Here is a 21,116-nt window from a genome sequence, read left to right as displayed (position 1 = left end):
TTTCAAGTGATTAGCGATTGAAATCCCCTTGCACAATAATATCGTCTACTGTGTAGGCCATTTCAATAATTGAAAAAAGTTCGACAATGAGCATCGCCGTACTCAATATCCCGGGTACGATCAGGAGGAATATGCATCGCGCACAAACGAATCGAACACCTGGCTGGAAATCGTGTGCTCATTGAGCCAAGTCTCAACAACAACAATGATGAGTTAATTCCACCAACATTTTGGTAATACAGCAGTAAAAGTTGCGCGGTTGACCAAGGCAGTAATTTGAACAACTAGTTTGGTAGCGGAGCGTAAAACATTATGAGTGCCGTTCGACACAGCCACTATCAACAATCAACATAACAACCAACATTAATGAATTCACCTTCCAGTAGGACAACGAACTAAATCACATGTGAAAAGAAGTTCTCCCGTTACGCCGAATTTTTCGACAATGACGCTAGAAATCTGGACGTCTTCAAGGTTCGGTTACTCCTATGGAAGCTAGGTACAAGTTTCTCTCCAAGTTTATCGCATTACATTTAAGTAACCTGGACGGAAGATCTCCTGCCGAGATGTTAGAAATGCCTATAGGAGGAATCATTAGCTCGTTCTTAAGACCTTCAATAGAAGTCGAAGAGAAAATACATTTAACGAGAAACATTAAGCGGTGGAAAAACATTTGACTTCAATCGTCGAAAGGATTGGTAAAGTCCATTACAATGTGTATCTGAAAGAATGTCAATGCGGAAGAAATCGAACCAAAAATTTCCGTTTCGTATGGTAATCCTCAGATATCCGATGAATCATTTTATACGGGAGAATCTTAAGATGGAGTTTAAGTTCAACACGAACTGCCGCTCACTTTGATCATCTTGCCCCACTTGTCCATTAACGTCAAAATATGAAACTACGAAAAAAATAATAAAGAAACCAACATCTAAACAAACTATTCAGATAAATTTATCCATACTACGAGAACAAATTTACTGCAAAGTCGTTAATTATGATTGCTCGCTCTTCTGAATTCATTTGTTTAATTTACCCAATTCGTTTGCTATGTTTAAAATAAAATTCGATCAAATATGAACCATTACATATAGCTGTATTGGATAATCAGCTTACAGCTATAAATAAATGTAGCCTAACCATGTTCGTTGTGATGCAAAATTCCACGTTGTCAAGATATCTAAACAACTTTTGTTTTCATCGATAAAAGCGCCGACATTGTATCGGTGATATAATCTCTGTTACTTTTTCCCTGTTACATCTATTTTATTAATTAATTCACATTCTTTTAGTGCCATAGAGTTTTGTTACTAACTTGTAATGTTGATTGTTATGTTCGAGAAGGTGCATTCTATCAGAATACATTCGACAACGTGTAGCCTGGCGAATACTAATCAAAATGTTTTTTTCTTTCTTCTTACTGCCATATCTTCAAGGCTGCTCGTCAACAGTTGGAGCGATTACCACGGCGTCAGCAGCAACCAGTAGTGTCCTCCGCGTCCAATGCAACCGGTGGCAGTAATGCGGCTGGAAATGCCAGCGCATCGTCGCAGCAGTCCAGTTCTATTATCACACTCAATGCCACAGGCTCCCGCGATGCACCGATCGCATCGTCGTCCTCGCTTCCGATGGTATCGTCCGGCATTGGCACGTGTAACATCCTGGGTGGTGTGACGGCTGCTGCAGCTGCGGCCGCTGCCCAGCAACAGTCACAGTTCTTGATGGCACGCTTTATGGTGCCGACCCTGGACGATGCCGAACAAGCACAACTGGAACGTGATAGAGCTGATAGGTAAATACAAGGTTTATTGATTATTTTTATGTGTTCTGTAAACGAACTGGAACTTCGGATTCATCTAGAATTTGCAGAGATTTTTGAATTCCATCAGAATATCCAATATTGCTTCTGCACACGAACGATATGCTACGGTACAAATGTAGACAAAAAATCCAATACAAATTTACTAGCCCATTTGGCTTCCTTATTTTTTAGAAAATTGTAACATTGAACGCAAACAATTGACTACTGGCAAACGCAAACGTCGGACGTGTGTAAAATTCCCTCCTCAAATATGTTACTTCCTGAACGAACGAATGTGGCGCAAGTTTACCAATTCCTGGAGAAGGAATTACAGCTCCATTGGGGGATACGGAAAATATCCAATTGCTTGACATAAGCAATTTATACATAGAAGTAAAAAATAGCGAGACAGCCGCTCCAATAATTAGGAACGACATAAAAGATAATACGACTCAATACAATCGGCAACGACCTAGGCGACGAATAAAAGGCTAGGTTTCGTCGCAGGCTGCGACAGGATAATCTATGATGAATTACATCCCCACATCTGTGGATGCCCACTGCGGGACGTAAAAATGGTCATCGGCGATATAAACGCTCAGGTAGACAGAGAGATATAGACCAATTATAGGACCGGATAGCCTGCATACCGTATCGAACGACAACGATATAAACTTTACAGCCTCCCGCGGAATGGTGATCCGAAGCACTTACTTCCCCTGCAAGAATATCCACAAGGCCGAATAGAAATCACCTAACCAAGAAATGGAAAACCAAATCGACCACGTTCTCATCGACGGTCAATTCTGCTCCGACAGCACGAACGTCCGCACCTACCGCAGTGCGGATATTAAATCTAACCACTATCTCGTTGCAAGATGCCTCCACTCAGAACTCTCGATGGTGGACAGCACCATCGAAGTCGTTCGTTGCGGCTACAAGACGGTAGACTAACCCAAGACTACGTGCAGTCCCAACATAAAAGCAGCTAGGCGCATAGTCTATTGAAGATGGCTGGATAGATGTTCGATCCGCAATTGGAAGCACCACAACAGCTGCTCTTGGGACGGTGCCCTCGAATAAAAAACGAGTGGTGTGTGAGCAGAGAATGCAGTGAAGAATGCAGCATGGGCGACACCGCACGAACGAGGCATGATACAAACGGGCGCGGAGCAGACAAAATTCAATTTTCCAGATGAAAAAGTGCCAGCAGGATCATCGAGACCGTGAAGGGACGGAGCAACTGTACCGTGCTAATAACGCACGAAAGTTTTATGAGAAGTTGAACCGCTCGCGTAAGGGCATAGCCTGATATGTTTAAGGACATAAACGGAAATCTTCTTACGAACGAGCGTGAGGTGATCTAAAGATGGCAGCAGCACTACGAAGAGTACCTGAATGACGATCTGGCAGAAAACGGTGGCGGTATGGTAATGAGTCTGGGAGTGCGCGTGCAGGACATACGTCTTTCGGCTCTGGATCTCCAATAAATCCAGGAGAAGATTAGCCGGCTGAAAAAACAACAAATCCCCTGGGGTTGGCCAACTACCAGGAGAGCTGATTAAACTCACTGGTAAGGCACTGGCTAGAGTGCTGCTGGGTTTTGGAGGATGAGGTTCTGCCGCAAAAGGCTGGATTGTACCGCGCATCTACGCGCAATCACATTGCTGAACACCGCCTACAAGGTACTCTCCCTAATTGTAAAAGAGTTCGTGGGGCAGTATCAGGCGCGATTTGTGGGCGAACGCTCTACCACAGACCAGGTGTTCGCCGTACGTCACATATTGCAGAAATGCCGCGAATACACGCACACGTAGGCACGTTGCCTACTGGGCCCTCTTTAGCCGTGTGGTAAGACGTGCGGCTACAAAGCAAGACCATGCTAAGGGTGGCTGGGTTCGATTCCTGGTGTCGGTCTAGACAATTTTCGGCTTGGAAATTGTCTCGACTTCCCTGGACATAAAAGTATCATCGTGTTAGCCTCATAATATACGAATGCAAAAATAGTAACTTGGCTTAGAAACCTCGTAGTTAATAAATGTGGAAGTGCTCAAGTGAACACTAATTTGCGAGGCGGCTCTGTCCCAGTGTGGGGATGTAATGCAAATAAGAAGAAGAACAACGTGCCTACACATCATCTATTCATCGACTTCAAAGCCGCATATGATACAATCGATCGGAACCAGCTATGGCTTTGGAGGTAGTAATACGGCAGGGATTGACACAAGTGGAACGATTTAACGAAGTCCACTCAGCTATTTATTTTTGCCGATGACATTGATATTACGGCACGTAACTTTGAAAAGATGGAAGAAACCTACATCAGACTGAAAAGGAAAGCAAAGCGGATCAGACTAGTCATCAATACGTGTCGTAAACAATGTACATGATAGGAAGAGGCTCAAGAAAGGATAATGTTAACCATCCACCACGAATTTGTATCGGTGATTACTTCCGATAACGATACCACCAGAGAAATTCGGAGACGCATCGTGGCAGCAAATCGTACGTATTTTGAACTCTACTCGAATAGAGTTCGTCGCCGTACCAAACTGACTATCTACAAAACGCTCATTAGGCCGTTAGAACAAGAGAGCAAGGTGGAAAACAATTTGCGGAGCCTCCGCACGCTGTGTGGTTAGACCGAGCTGAATGGAGAAGACTTTTATATACTACATAGGTTATTCCGGCCTTAGTCTAAAATAAATAATGAAGGTGAAACAAACCATCCAGTCAATCGCGAAAATTGCTGGTCATTCAACTTTCATTACCTTCCCCGGGCAACCCAAAATTTGTAACAAATGCCAAAAACCAGTTCACCCAAAGCAAACATGCTTTGAAGAATAACAAGATATAACCGTGCAAACCCAACTCAATGCTTCAAATTCAACAATCGCCACAACATCTTTTCCGAAAACCGACTCAAATATTCCTCAGGGCGATTTGCACTACTTTCCAAATTATTTTCTTACCCGGTACGAAATATGGCAGTTGAAGACACAGCACAAACAATAATGATGAATGTATGGGCGAAAACGGTAGCAGCTTACCATACGAGGCAAACGACGACAACAACAAGAGGCGGATGTCAACAAATGAGAGAAAAAAAATATGCGCATCTAAACTAAGTTCCCAGAAGAACTCCCTATTCCCTATCAACTAAGCATTTATAGGAAGAATAGGAATTCAAGTGGAAATAGCAAAAAAAATAGCTTTCTCTAGAACATGGTTTCTCAAACTGTGGGACGCGAAAGACAAATCTTGATTCATACTTTTGTCTATACATATTTTGTCCTACCAATCTTTATCAGATTTTAGATAAGGATCTATAAGAAATGAATGGTTCATTACAGAACAACAAATTTTACAAAGATTATTACGAGATTCTAGCAAATACAATGGAGTAAAATACAATCCAAATCAAATCCAAAACTAATCCTAATTCAAATCTCCAATTAAAAATTCAATCCAAATCAAAATCCAATCCTAATCTAATCCAAATCCAATCCTAATCCAATCGAAATCTGATCCAAATCCAATACAAATCCAATCCAAGTCCAATCCAATCCAAATCCAATCCGAACTCAATCCAAATCCATTCCAAATCCAATTCAAATCCAAATCCTATCCAAACTCAATCCGAATCCAAATTCAATCAAATACAAACTCAATGCAATCCGAATTCAATAAAATAAAAATTATCCAAATATAATCTAAATCCAATCCGAATTCAATCAAAACCAAATCCGATCCAAATCTAATCCGAATCCAATCCAAATCCAAATCCCATCCAAATACAATCCAAATAGAATAAAATATTGAAGATATTTTAGTAAATACAATAATCAGGTATGGATCAATTTGTCATGATTTTGTTTAATCGCAAAACTGAAAGTATGCTTTTTTGGAAACAAGTATGCTCTTTTGCGGGAGAATGGGACTACCCACAAAAGGAGTAAAATTTGTCCTGTTTTTATGCATGAAAGTTAATCAATGTCAACTTCTCTCCACGAACAGCCTAGATAGCCGTGTGGTGTCGACAGCTGGTTATCTGGCTAAGAATAACATTACGGATTGCCTGTTCCAGTGGTAAAAGTCCACCATACAGGTGACCCCTTATTTTCGGTGTGATGCGGCTTTATGCTTACCGTGCCTACGAATGAATGGTTAGGGGGGTCTAATAAGAACCTAACCGCAAACGGAGCCTGTGAAGCACCAGGGCCCCCTTCACAGTATTTTAGCCCTCGCTGCGCTAACCGGAGCTATGGCGTAGTTGACTTTTTACTTCTCCGAGATAATCGGCTACTCTTATTCAACCTCATCGTGAGGTTAAATAAGAGTAGGGTTATGAATATGTGTTTTAATTAGTTTTCAACAAATTGTCACCTATATGGATTCGCATTATGCGTTTTTTACAATGTGCTTTGTGTATGTTACCTATATGGATTCGCATTATGTGTTTTTTTACAGTGTACTCTGTGTCTCGTCCTTGACGTTTGGCTTCGGCTACTCTTGTTCAATCTCAACGTGAGGTTAAATAAGAGTGGGGTTATGAATAAGTGTTTTACTAAGTTTTCAACAAATTGTCACCTATATGGATTCGCATTATGCGTTTTTCACAGTGTGTTTTCACTCTGTGTCTCGTCTTTGACGTTCGGCTTTGGCTACTCTTGTTCATCCTCAACGTGAGTGTGGGGTTATGAATATGTGTTTTACTTAGTTTTTCAACAAACTTCCACCTATATGGATTCGCATTTTGCATTTTTTTTTAATGTACTTTGTGTTTGTCACCTATATGGATTCGCATTATGCGCTTTTCACAGTGTACTCTGTGTTTCGTCTTTGACGTTCGGCTTCAGCTACTCTTGTTTAATCTCAACTTGAAGTTGAATAAGGGTGGGATTATGAATATGTGTTTTACTTAGTTTTCAACAAATTGTCACCTACACGGTTAGAAAAAAGTACCTAATTTTAGGTACTTTTTTTCTCTTGCATCTCCCTCCCTCTTCCCTTTGTTGTCATAAAATGAAGAGCAAAACCACTCAACAAGGCCATTAAAGTGTGGGAACCCAACGTTGAGTAATCTCATGTTTACAAAAGTTGAGTGAAATTTACCTAACTTTTGGTTAGCTTCTATTTAAAATTAAGTATATTTTACTTAATATTAAGTGAATTTTACTTAACTTTAATAAAAAATTACCTAATTTTGGGTTCCCACACTGAACTCCCGATTTGAGTGAAAAGTACCTAATATTAAGTACTTTTTTCTAACCGTGTATATGGATTCGCATTATGCGATTTTTACAATGTACTTTGTGATTGTCACCTACACCCGGTTCTTTTTTTACACGGGTGGGTTTCAGTTGATTACGGCCTTCAGCGTTGGTGAAACTATGAGTTAACCCCATGAAAAAATTCACAAAAAATCAAAGAAAATTCAGGTGGTATTTAAAAAGCTGTGAAAAATCAGGTTAATCGGGAAATTAAAGAATACCAACCGTGTAAAAAAAATATTGGGTGTTTATGGATTCGCATTATGCGTTTTTCACAGTGCACTCTGTGTTTCGTCTTTGACGTTCGTCCATTGTTACGTCCTCTGTTTTTGTGACCTCTCTTTAGTCCCTAGCTGAATGCGTGTGAGTCTACATAATTGGCTTTCCTATAAATGGTTCCATTCTCCTTTCCAACTTCACTTAGAGTAGAGTGGGGCAAGAGTGCGCGTGGGGTAAGAGTACGTTTTTGATTTTTTGAAGTATTAAAAAAAGATAAACTAGCAGCACTGCATCAGTTTGACAGGTATTCTGGCCAACTATTATCATGTGTAATTGTACATGATTTGAATAAACAACAAGGGAGATATGGAGTTAGATAATTTTTTGATTATTTTGCTAAAAATAATTGGGTTTCCGCAACTAGTATTTCATTACCATATATACGTTCAATCAGGTGAACATTATACCATTTCGATAACCTATTGTACAGAATATTTAATGGTGCAGAACACCAATCCGGTTGGTTTTCCAAGAAGTACGCAGGAACTGGTGGGGCAAGAGTACGCATGTGATTCTTCAAGTTCTGATGTCAAACCCGTATCTACGGCCGAAATAAGACTAATTCCAAAGCGTGAAGACCCACAACTAAGAAAAAAGGAACAGAATTTGAAATTATTTTAAGTTTTTAGGATAAGTTGAAGTAATTCGGTGTTAGAAAGGACTTAGCGAACCAAGCACTGAAGCGAAATAATGAAATTGTATTAGGACTTGTTGTACACCTAAACATAGTACGAAAACACAATTTCATCTAAATGAAAATTTCATTCAATCAAAATAAACATTCATAAATTACGCAACGTTTATCTGGGAGGGGTTGCGAGATGTATGACGATCCATACAATTTTTAGAGGATTCATACAAAAAGTATAATACAGGGGGGAGGGGTGATGAAATATCCAAATTTTACGTTACGTGATTGGTGGAGTTTCTTTGAGGAAAATTCCTTTGTATACGCCACGTGAAACCTGATATATATTTTTACCTCTGTAGCTTTTTTGTATATACAAAAAACAATGGTTTTTCGTTTGTAAGTGCACATTTTTAGGACCCCCTCCTCCTTTAAGAGTTACGTAATCTTTAAACATTCCCTAATATATGATCATTAAACATCAATTAAATGTTATTAACTCTTATTTGTGTCAATATATACTTAAAGCACATGATTGGATAAATGCGTACTCTTACCCCACCCGATGCGCACTTTTATCCCACCGGTGGGGTAAGAGTGCGTTTTTCACTTGTCTTGCAATAAGGGTTCTACTAAAACGAATCTCAATAATTTCAATATTTTTTCCACTGGGTAACATAAAGGAAGAGTATATGAATCATCGACACTGATTTGATATGCAGAAGCTTGCTTTATAAGGGCCACATGATCGATTGAAAACTAAGTGCGTACTCTTGCCCCACTCTACTCTACTCTTCCTTTCCCCTTTTCACTTCCTTTTCCATCAGGTAAATGATGAGAAAGGCCAGTGAAGGAGATGGCACAAATTTCCCAAATTGAGGGGAACGTGCCTCCTGAGCCGACGTTCTGATACCTGATACCTGATAATCAATTGTGAGAGTGCGTGTTTTTTCTCGCTTCGGACAGCAGAACGATCGCGCGATCTGCGAAATATTGTGTTCTGCATTGCGCGGCCGGTAATAAAGCTAATCAGTTCAGTGCGTGATTCTTTTGTTTCGAACAGCAGAACGATCGCGCGATCGGCTGAAATATTGTGTTCGCGCAATGCCTGTAATAAGAGTAGCCATCGAACAAGTAAGTGCAGTGCGTTTTTTAGTCGTCGGGAAAGAAATAAAATATCTATCTTGTGTTCGGTGGCTTATGTGCATGTAACGCGCGGTCGAAAAAAGCGCGTTCTTCCATGTAGCCATCGAGCAAGTGAGTACAGAGTGCGGCGCTTCCGTGCGGTCGTCCAAAACGCGAATCTTTTCAGTTTTCATATGCCACCTGGCGTGCATGTTTTAACTTTTAACTCGTATTAGTGTTATTTCCCATCCCATAGATTGCATCGCTTACCAAAGTGAATCCAGATAAATTATCTTTTGTAACTAAAACGATATCCTATCTCAAGACAATCGTGGAGATGCAGATGTATATTCGGTCTCTAGTAGCAACGAGGGTCGGACTAACAATCCTTCCATTCCTATATGACCGTAAGGACGTGGCCGGCGCCGTTATTGACTTTAAATATTTGAGCTCCCGAAACGTGTACATTGAGAATGGGTAGCTAATCCCAATCCCCATTCATTGTGTTTTCCCTGTACAATTTCGCAAGTTCAGTCAATCACGGAATAGCAACTACGAATTGTGCGGTCATAATGCTCATGCTCATAAAAGTTAATCAATTGTGAATAAAAGATAGTCATAATTGTGCATAATATTTATTCCTTTTCGTGTGTAGTCCCATTCTCCCACGAAAGAGCGTACTTTAAAGGCATGATTGAATACTTTATAGTCAAAAGAGCATACTTTAAAGTCTTTTGAGTGTAAACTTTCTAGCAGTGTGGTGGGTCGCAATCAACATGAGATTCTACTAGGTGGGTCGTATATTCAATAAGTTTGGGAAGCTCTGCTCTAGGATATATTATTTCAATAATATTAACTTAGACGAAGCCTTTGGGTGATTGAGCCTTTTTAATAAACAATTACAAAAAAAAAACATGGAACGCATTAATTTGCATACAAAATGGTTCTGATACAGCATCAAAATTGACAAAGTAGGATAGGGACGAGCCTGGCAGAAGCGGTAGCCACTAGACCACCGAGTTCGTCGTAGGAAGTACTGCGACGTGCATTGTACATTTTTTTCAAGCGAACAAAAATCATGAAAAAAGTATTCGAAAACTGTCATAGCTTTTTTTGGTCAACTGAGCTTCCATTGTATGCAAAGGTGATTATAAGGCCAAAGTCACGAAGCAACTAAGGTGTACGTAAAGGCTACACAGCTTTCCACGGTCGGTAATGGCGGCTTGGGAGTGTAATAAAATCAATCGTTCGCTGTACTTTTTGCCAATTCTGATTATTGTTAAAATTTATTTTCTGGTGCGTTTTCCTCCAGCTAGTGTCAAAAGAGACAGTGACTGATTGATTTGTACTCACCGATAAGCCGCCATTACCGAGTGTGGAAAGCTGCATATGTTCACTCCAGAACGAAGGTTTTATAAGAGGCCCGGACTGTTATATGGAAGTGCAGTTTAGATAGATAAGTAATTCAGTCGCTGTTGTCCCATACTTGATCTACAATAGGTTTTCAACCTTCGCAATAGTGAAGAATACCTTCACAATCCTGACAAATTGTGGCAGAAGATCTATCAAATGTAGTTGTTCCTGCAGATAGTTCACGACATCTGAGACGCTTTCAGTGGATTTGGTAATTCATTCAATAACTGGAGAAACATTATCTCGTTGCACTATTAACCGCACTGTGTCGTCTTTATAGTTATTCTCCATAACTTGCCATTTTCTCAATATTCTTTCTCAAAAGGAATTACTGAACCTCTAAAACAGAATTTGGAAAATGCGGTGTCAAATCGACAGTCAAGAGATTTTAGTACTTTTTCGATGATGTCGACATATTGAGATCCATGAATATTAGAGTGGGGCGCAGTTGTATGGAAAAACGCAAACTTCGTCCGATCAAGTGAGATCAAGGTTTTTCTGAATCGTTTTGGGACCCCAATCAACTGTGCAAAATATGGGCTCGATTGGTTGCAACCTCGCATGCCGCATCGCGTTTTGAATTTACATGGAAATTAGTATGGGAAAATGTACTTTTTTACATTTTTGCACCTAGCGGCTTCAATTTATCATCAATCACGTGACTCAATATGTTAGCATATAGTTTGGAAGATGCCGAAACACTTTGCCGAAGAAGGTACGTAGCTGGAAGGTCACAAAAATGTTATTACGTTTTGAAAATTGATTGCTCAAACCATATGCAAGAAATCAATGTTTCTGCCAGCACTACCGGACAACCTATGGTTATCAAAAGGCAAAACCCATCTTCCTTCCTTTCGGATTTTTTCTATGTGAAATAATTCCGGATAGCTCCCATTAGCTCTAAAGCCCAATTATTTTATTTATTTTGAAAAAAACACTCAGTTAAATCATTCGTCTACGTAGTATGGCAGTGCTGGCAGAATAAACGATTTTTTGCATATGGTTTGAACACTCAATGTTCGAAACGTTATAACTTTTTTCGTGGACGTTCCAGCAACGTGCCTTCTTCAGCAAAGTTTTTCGGCATCCTTTGGGTTATACTTTAACGCAATGTGCTACTTGGTTTACGATAAACTGAAAACTCTAGTAATAGAAATGCAAAAATATACGTTCTCCCATACTAATTTCCATACAAACTTCAAACGCGATGCGGAAAGCGAGGGAGCAACCAATCGATCCCAAATTCTGCACAGTTGTTCAGGACCCAGAATGGCTTCGAAAAACCATTGATTTGAAAAAATGACCATGACGCCCCACTCTAATGAATATCTTCAAACAAACGACTAGACTGTGGTTGATCGTCTGCCTTAAAACGTTTTGGGACCTTTCTCTTTCGTGGCGACTTTGGTGCTCCTACTTCGGTAGCTTTTCCGAGGTAAATTTTTGCCAAAATCCGAAAAAAAAATCTGACAAACGCTTAAGCTACCCTTCGATCTTTCGTAATTCGGCTTTTTGTGGTATGCTAGAACATGTTCGGCCTTTTGTGAATCGACTTTCTGTGGTTCGGCCTTTTGTATTGATCCCTTGCATGAACATCTTTTGTGGCAAGTACATGCTCTATCCATATCTATTGTCGATCCTAATCCTTGCCCGTAAGCCCAACTGAAAACAGCTTACAAGGTTATAGCTGAAGGTTTCATTTTTATCCCATTTGCGTAATACGTATCTTGTTTTATAAGCAAGAAATGTATAAGACTAAAAAAATGTTCCTAATTCCTAAAGAAGATTTAATTTTATTCATTATTTCATTTCAGATCACAATTTGTTCAAGCTTTAATGCTATCAACCATAGCCAACATCCAGTCCTTCAACAAGCCCGTCGAGGAAGACGTGACCGATGAGTTGAATTCATTAAGTTTAGGTGTTGGCAGCAACAACAATAGTACCGTAAATAAGAATGTAAAAAAATCCAGCGGAAGCGATGCCGAGGAACAGGATGGTGCAACAAATTTCAACAGCAAAGATGAGGGCAATTGTGATAATCTGAAACAGGTGGAAAGTGACGGCAGCTTGGCGGACGAGCTGCAGAGTTTGCATGCTCCCCAGGTACTACCACGGGGTGGTTCTGGTCAGCAACATCAAGGGAAGGGTAAATCTTCATCGAAATCAGGCTCCGGCGGTGGTGGAGGTGGCGGTGGCGGTGGTCTCGACAGACGATCACGCCAGCAACAACAGGCAGCCAATGCTGCCAAAGCACGTGAGTTGAAACAGGCCAACTCTTCGGCCAACACGCCGTCATCGATGTCGTCAAAACATGTTCCCGATTCTAGGTAGTGTTGTATTGCAAATATTATTTAAAATCACAGAGGTAAGAATATACAAGATTATTATCATCTAAATACAGTACGGATAATTCACACAGTTTAACCACAAAAAAGGCAACACGAGACTTTAAAGAAAAAAGGCAACAAAAAACAACCACGAATGAAAGATCAAACTTTAACTAAAATATGAATATGAACAGCAGAACATAATTGCAAAAAAATATAACATCTTAGGCATTATCATAACTGTGTAAACAGACAAACAAGTAATTAGAGAACATTATACCAGAAAAAAACACTATTGCAAACAATATTTATGGATGCAACAAGTCACCAGTACGTTCTAAACTCTACTTAACTCGACCCAGATCGTAGGCTTTGTCGGTGTGATTAACAATTTGAAAACCAAGTGTCAAAGCACTATCATTAGTGTCGATGGCACACGATGATGGATTGATTGATGCACGAAAAATATTTAAAAAAAAGTCTGTTACTCAGAAGTGATTACCTACGCGACACAAAAAAAACGATTATCGAACACTTTGTAAAAAAGTTGCTTCTTCACTCAACAACACATGCAACATAAAAATACGAAAGTGCTAACCGAAGCAAAATGGTAGGTACGTACGCCAATATTGTCATCAATGGTTCAGCACGGTATTTGCAAACGAACGATCTGCACGCGGAAGCGGATAGTCCAACCCATGTCTTGTGTGAATCTTCCTCCTCTGTTTGATCAGCAAATGACAAATTCTTTATTTGAGCATTTGTTGAAACCGTTTGAAGACGCGTAGCATACGAGACGATACTAGATATTACCCTTCAAATGAAGCAAGAATGTTATGGCAAAAAAATGTGCATCTGAGGGAAAAAATAAACTGATAACATCTAAAATAATATCAGTTTTATCTTTAGGGAACCCTTCAATATTGTTTTATATTTTTATAAAATTTCGAATTTTCCCCTAAAATAAGACTTTGGCCAGAAAATTGCAAGAAGAGGGGACAAAAGATGAAAATAATATTTTGTCCGGTCCAAACAGGTCAACAGATATGAGGCGAATGTGAATCAATTAAATGAATGAAATAATGAAAGTTAGGCAACAAGTCAGCCAAGGATATACAAAAATGTTACTTCATATATGAGAGATAATGGTTTTAGCGATTCATTCTGGGTTGGAAGTTAGGCGGCCAAAATTACTCTTGATGCAAAGGCTAACATTAACAATATGGTTCACACAATATGGTTCCATTTTTTTACATTTTTTTTTCATCGTATAAAACGCGGTGAAAACTGAAACGTTTATTGATCTAACCAGATACTGTCTTTCTCTTTTGGCATTTTTGTGAGCTAAAATAGTCAAGTCTCTCTCAGATCTCAATTTTATTTGGTGAAATAAGTTAGATTACACTACACAAATAGAAAACAGTCAATAGCCCAATTCATAGAATACACTAAAAATGTGAACATCAAATATTGAGGCGATTCAGTTGAAAACCCCACCTCACATGGCTTATGCGTTCGGTTGTTACTGTGTTCTATACTAGTCTGAAGCTTAATTGTATTTCACGAGCAAGTTTATCGAGCTTTTTTTATTTTGAACTTATGAGTTTTAATTCCCGAACCCGAAATAATTCAAAATAATTAAACTCAATTTAATCTTGAAATTCACATTTCAGAAATAAAAAAAAAAAAAAACTACCCAGTACGGAGAACCGTTTTGCTTTCTAATAAGACTAATAAGGTACATATATATCAAAAAGTATTCGATGCCTGTCAAAAGTGATCCTGCTCGGCAAGCAAACTTAAACATTATTGATCTGTTAAATTTAAGTTGATTTACGTGAGAATCAAATTTCAAATCTTCTTCACGCACAAAAACATCTCAAAACGCAAGATGCAGGAATTAGTTTAAACCAACTTTTCATCTTTGCTGCGCTGCAAGCAGTGTTGATAAAAAATGATTTCGGCAGTAATTTTTGCCGTGATTGTCCTTGAGTTTCATTCGGGTATCGTAAGAAGACTTCAAATTACCCGAAGCATCCAAAGCAATATGTATTTTTCATTTATTTTCATTTAAATAGTCTACATCTAAACAGATAATACTGAATTAACAATTTGACGCCACAATACACGGTTCGAGGCCACATCTCTCCATCTCCATCTCCAAAGCAATAGGTAGCCTTGGAAAAAGTTCAATCTTCGAATGAACCGATTTCTGAGTAAATCTCCAGATCAGGTTGGTTCCAAAATACCTAGCTCAAATAGTTCGAAGACAACATTTGAAGAGGTGATATACACAGGTTTTTAACTACGTTTGTTCTACGTCGGCCTATCTCCTTGCGAGTGATAACCGTCAAGTCAACACCAGAAAAACGACTTTCACGCCTGAACGCTACATATCGTTACCCTTCGACAAATTGGCCGGGCCCCTAGATGTTATATCTAAGAAGGCATAAACAGATATTTATCGTCTTAGAAAATGCCAACGGCGCCGATCAGTAAAAGGCAGGCACGCTTATCACTCAACCAACATCTAGTGATACTACAGTATGTCTATGTTTAATGATGTATTTATTATATACACCTGATCTGTTGCCTAAATTGCAAAATTTTATTTAATCTCACATATAAACAGTCAAAGTCAAAGTGAACCTTATTGAATAATACACCATATGTGTAGCGACAAGACAAAATATGTCCAAATTATTCAAACTCAATCCAACCCAGAAGTTGTAATAAAATCGGTTTCTCAGATCCCTTTTTTTTGGTTTCAAGTTTTTTCTTTTTTGTCTTTTGTTATTTCCACTGCACACATACCCCAACACATTTACGCTTAGAAATAATTGACATTCATGGCAGAAACGCAAAGAAGTTAATGTTAGGTAACGAAAATATAAATATATGTATGCTCTTGAAATCGATAAAAAATATCTCCATTGTTATTAGTTTTTATTTTTGCTTCATTTTACGTTTTAGTACCTATGTCTGTTCCTTAGAAAATTGTCGGCCAAACAAATAAACACATTTGTCAACTCTATCGGCAGCATCATTCAGTCACAAGGTGAGAAATATACTTGCTTGCCTGGTTAATAATTTGTTTGTCGTTTATTTTATGACGTATAAGTGGACTCCAACAAACTACCAACGCTTCGTACTCTAAATTTTCCTTTTTGAAACTGCAACCAATTATATTTATTTATTTGCATGGGTACCGAACCACATCAGAACACTAAATATGGTGAGTTTCGTAATCGTAAAACGCTGAATTATTATTAAACAAAAATATAGTGCTTGTATAGAAATTTGAATTTTAATAAAAATGATCAATAATTACAAACAAATAAAATTCAATGTTAAAATAAATAATATACTAAATTGGTGTGTTGCGTATGTTACTGAATATCACCTGTCCAAGATAGTATCGTTCAGTGTGATTCCATTGTTGCCGTACTACGCACAATTGCCCCATGTTACCTTTGATAATAAAAATCAAACGTCAATTTGTCAAATCAAGCGCAAATTTGTCCCATTAATTTTAGAATCGATTAGATCTGAAAACTTTAGCAACATTGGAATTCCGCGGATAGGCATTCCGCAGTTTGTCATACAACCGATCGATGTTTGTGATTCGTTATGTCGATATACCAATATTGTATGATGTCTGATTTAGTATTTAGTAAATCATTTATCTTGTTTGATGTTAGATTTTTAGTTTTATAAGTTGTTCAATAAGACTAAACAAAGTCGGTTGGATTAAAACAAAAATGAAGAAAGAAAAAAATAGCGAGTGAAAGATGTTTCTCCCCACAGACTTAGAAAAAAAATCTCCTTCGGGCCGCGAATCGTTTGTTTTCGTCTCACCGAAACGAAAAGTACGAACCCTGTATATGATCATCCCAAATCTGTGTGGGTGTGTATGCGTACACATTTTGTAGACACACTTTTGGGAACTAGGCATTGTCCGAATTACTCGCAGCAGGTTTTATTCGACGGGAAATCCTGTCTCATTGTTAGCCTGTTGAAAATTGGTCAGATCGGACTACGGAATCAAAAATTATTTCAGTATTTTTTTGTCGAGACAATTTTCAATCCGAAAGTTGCCTAGACCGGCACCGGGAATCAAACCCAGCCACCCTCAGCATGGTCTTGCTTTGTAGCCGTGCGTCTTACCGCACGGCTAAGGAGGGTTTTAATTTACGAATAGCAAATAGTAAGATATTCCTTTTGTACAAATTCTAATCTCTCTTCGTATGTGATTGAGAAAGCAGACCATACAATGCTGCACTATGTATTCCATAATTGATTTAACATAAGCTACATAAAGTGTTTTAATGGGTGTCATACGAAAGGCTGAAACACATAAGGCTGAACTCAAAAGGCTAAAATCCCGAAAGGCTGAAAGTCTCAAAAGGCTTAAAGTATCAGAAGGCTAAAATGTATCGAATAAAGAATAAGGAATAAAGTATAATCAATAAGAAAGAATAAATGAATAAAGAATAAAGAAAAAAATGCACTGAGAAGAAGGAAGGAAGAAGATGAAAGAAGGGAGAAAGAAGACGGAAGAAGGGAGAAGGAAAAAAGTTGAAAGATTGGAGAAATAACATAGAAGAAGAAAGAAGGAAAAAGTAAGATAAAGATGGAAGTAGGAATAATGATGAAGAAGAAACAAGGAAGAAGAAGGACCGAAAGAAAAAGGAAGAAAGAAGAAGGGAGAAAAAAGACGGAAGAAGGGAGAAGGAAAAAAGATGAAAAATTGAGGAAAAAACATAAAAGAAGGAAAAAAGAAAAAGTATAAAAGAATAAAGATGGAAGAAGGAATAATAATGAGGCAAGAAGAAACAAGGGAGAAAGAAGACAGAAGAAGGAAGGATAAAAATGGAAGAATGAAGAAGGAAGAAAGAAGAAGGAACAAGAATGAAGAAAACAAGAAAGGGAAGGAGGTAACAGACAGAAGAAGGAAAAAGGAAGGAATATGAAAAAAAGAAGAAACAGGACGAAATAAGAAGGAAAGATGAAGAAACAAAGGGCAAAAAAGATGAAAGGAAGAAGAAGAAAGGGCGAAAGAAAGAAAAGGAAAAAACGTTGAAAGAAGAATAAAGAAGGGATAAGGCAGAATGAGGAAAGAATAGAGAAAAAGGAAGAAGAAACTAGGAAAAGGAAGAAGGTAGAGGAAAGAAAACAGAAAGGAAAAAATAAAGAATTGACAGAAGGATGAAAGAAGAAAAAAAAAGAAGAAACAAGGAAGAAATAAGATAGCAAAAGGAAAGAATGAAGAAGGAAGAAAAAGAACAAAAAATGAAGGAAGAAGAATCCAGAAAAAAGAAGTAGAAGAAAGCAAGGATGTTATCGATCATTTAGTAATTTGCGTTCGTCCATTTAGTAGTTTGTCAATAACTCATTCCTGAAGCTGAATTTCAAAATGTGTTGTATGGTGGACTTCTATAGTACGAAGGTTTTTATACAACTCTGCCTAATGGTTCGTTGTTAGAATTCAACTAATAACGGAGTTATAGCGCTAGTTGCAATAACCTAAACTAAATTATTGGAATTTTGTTATCATTTAGTCTAAGTTACTGAAACAATAGTTATAACTCCGTTACTAGTGGAAACCAAAGAACCATAAGATAGAGTTGCAGAAAAACCTTCGCACTAGAAGTCCACCATACAACACATTTTGAAATAAAGCTTCTGGAATGAGTTACTGACAAACTACTAAGGGTCTGTCTCATTTGAAGAATTAAACTTAATAGTGACAATTCGAAAATTAAAAAATCACCCCGTTACAAGAATGGCTGGTGCTACCCAGCAATTCCACTAGGACATCGATAGAAAATGATTCGATATCTGTCAAAAGTAATCTTCCTCTGCGTGCAGGGTTATTCGATAATTATAGAAATGTCACTTTTAAGTTTAATTTCAGTTTAATTATCCAATTGAGACAGACCCTAAATGATCGAGCGCGAATTACTAAATGATCGATAACATCCTTGAAAAAAAAAAGAAAGAAGGAACAAGGAAGGCAAAAGAAGGAAGAAAGAAATAGGAACAAGGATGGAGGAATGAAGCGGGAAGAAGAAGAACTATGGAGGAAGAACTAAGAAGAAAGAAGGTAGAACGAAGAAGGAAGAAAGAAACAGGAAAAAGGAACTAAGAAGGGTTGAAAAGGAAAGAAGGAAGAAGGAAGAAATAATGGAATAAAAAAGAAGGAATGAGGCTTTATGAACCCTAGCATGTCATTGGCCCTCTGAAAGATTGTGTTGTATACAACTATAGTATGACTATAGTCAGGGTAGAAATATTTCACAGTCAATGCAGTGAAAAACATGGATCTCAGTATAATCTGCAGTCGCCTTCATCGCCGCCGTGGTGAGTGCGACTGAGTGCAGCCGAAAAATCATTTCCAACACCGACAGTTCAATGGATCAATCAAGGTAACTCATTTTGCACTCACCGCATCAAAACAACGGCGACACTGTATACGCATATTTCTATTCGTGTTGCTTTGACAGAACATGTCTACGGTGGCTCGATCTGTTCGTTTCATAGCGGCAGTTTTTGCTTATTGATTGATCCATTTCGCATTCACCCACTCACAAGTCGCTCTGACAGGCTGCTCAGTTCGCGCCATACCGTATGACTGTGAGTGGCCCCTTTAAACGCGTGGTGATTTTTTTCAATTTGCTGGGTGAATGTGTACATTTTGCTGTGGTAAATTTCATCTTCGCGGCGCAGTGGGTGATGTGAGTTCTGTTGTTTACTTTTCTGTCTCTCCGGGAATGTGAGGTTGATTTCAAAGCAGGAAGAGAATAAAAACATGATATAAAAAAACATCACCTTCATCCAGTGCTGCCGAAAATTTACAACCCTGGTTGTAGTGGTCTACGAAAGAAGTTTAGTCTAGGCAGTCTAGGGTTACTCCTAAGACCCTCACTTCTTCACATTTGTCTTCATTTTGATTTTCCAATGCAATTGAAATGTTTGGTGTAGTTCTTTGTCTGCTGAATGATATTAGGTTCCTTTTTGACCCTTCATTCCAAAGTGTCTATAATTTCACATTGTATGCGTTACGCAGGCGTGTTACGTATCAATATATCAATAAATCTCTCAAAATATAAAATAAAATGCATGGTATTTTAAACAGAGTCACTTAAATATTGGAGTGATAACAAATGATTTGATATGAAAATATGCTAATTATTTTGATTTGTTTCAAAAAAACAATTGATCTTAATTGAGGAACAGATAGAAGCATGTAACAAAATATTGTGTATCCGGAATAAATTTATACCGCTTTTTATACCGAAGTTGGATTTTTCTCCAGATACAGGCAACTTTACCAACTTCGGAAGTAGTGCGCTGGATTCGCCTAAAGATGCGCTAAACAACGCATCAAAGTTTGACAAATAAAACTTCGGAAGAAAGTTCGGTTCGGAAGTCCCGACTTCCGAATTCTAACTTGGTGCTACGCCGACAATATCGTCTCGGAAAAGCAAAAACGTAAAAATTTAAAGGGTTTTCAAAAAGCAAATATGAACATGTTTTGAGACACTAATGGACCACTTATATGCATGTGTGTGTGCTAATTCTGATGAAATTTACAACCATATAAATCTCACTCATTTTTAAGGTATTAAATAAGATTAGTTTTACAAAAGGGAAGTGCACCGGTTTTGGCCAACTTAGTGCCTAATTTGGCCAACCCGGAAAAATACATATTTTTCCAAAATAATCGATCAGTTGAAAGCAGCGTTGTACCATCAGGGATATATCTTTTGTTGGAACTAATAAAACCCTCATGAATTGCTTTATTTTTGGAGTTATTCGCAAAATTGGCCAAATTAGGAACATGGCCAAAACCGGTACAGTTCCCCTATTCCAAATAATTATAATTGTGGAGAATTTTTTTTTATGTTTATCTCAAGCTTGATCTCAAGTTTCACGTGGAAACAATTCGCAACTTTTTTTGAGTGTATATGGTGTACACGGAACCGCGAAACAACTCACTTTACGGTTCCTTTCACTCAAATCCGCCCTTGCGTGGAAGAAGCCAAAACTAAGTAAAATGCGAAAAAAATCCGGTGAGTACTTCGCCTTTACTCCCGTGTTGAATTTTCACCCACTATGAAGTTTCTCCAACTCAAATTTATGTTATTTTCACTCACTCGAGACTATGGTGAAAACAACTCAAATTTGGCTTCTTCCACGGAACAGCATACACGGAAGAAAAAAAGTACCCAAAATTGAGTATTTTTAAACTTACTTTTGAGTTA

General features: G+C 38.2%; 1 protein-coding gene across 3 annotated transcripts in view; it reads left to right on the top strand.

The window, feature by feature from the left end:
• The window catches only part of LOC134225637 (E3 ubiquitin-protein ligase KCMF1), a 47,346-nt gene extending 31,121 nt beyond the window's left edge, over positions 1-16,225 (top strand). For all 3 annotated transcript variants that reach the window (XM_062705890.1, XM_062705888.1, XM_062705889.1), the window contains exons 5-6: positions 1,437-1,792; positions 12,334-16,225. In XM_062705890.1, coding sequence (XP_062561874.1) covers positions 1,437-1,792; positions 12,334-12,853 — 876 coding nt within the window. In that variant the 3' untranslated portion in view covers positions 12,854-16,225. The remainder of the gene's footprint in view (positions 1-1,436; positions 1,793-12,333) is intronic.
• The last annotated feature ends 4,891 nt before the right edge of the window (positions 16,226-21,116 follow it).

The sequence above is a fragment of the Armigeres subalbatus genome, chromosome 3, assembly GCF_024139115.2.
Source record: "Armigeres subalbatus isolate Guangzhou_Male chromosome 3, GZ_Asu_2, whole genome shotgun sequence".
NCBI classification, from domain to species: domain Eukaryota; kingdom Metazoa; phylum Arthropoda; class Insecta; order Diptera; family Culicidae; genus Armigeres; species Armigeres subalbatus.
The sequence above is the reverse complement of the archived record's forward strand: the minus strand, read 5'-3'. Positions and strand labels throughout refer to the sequence as shown.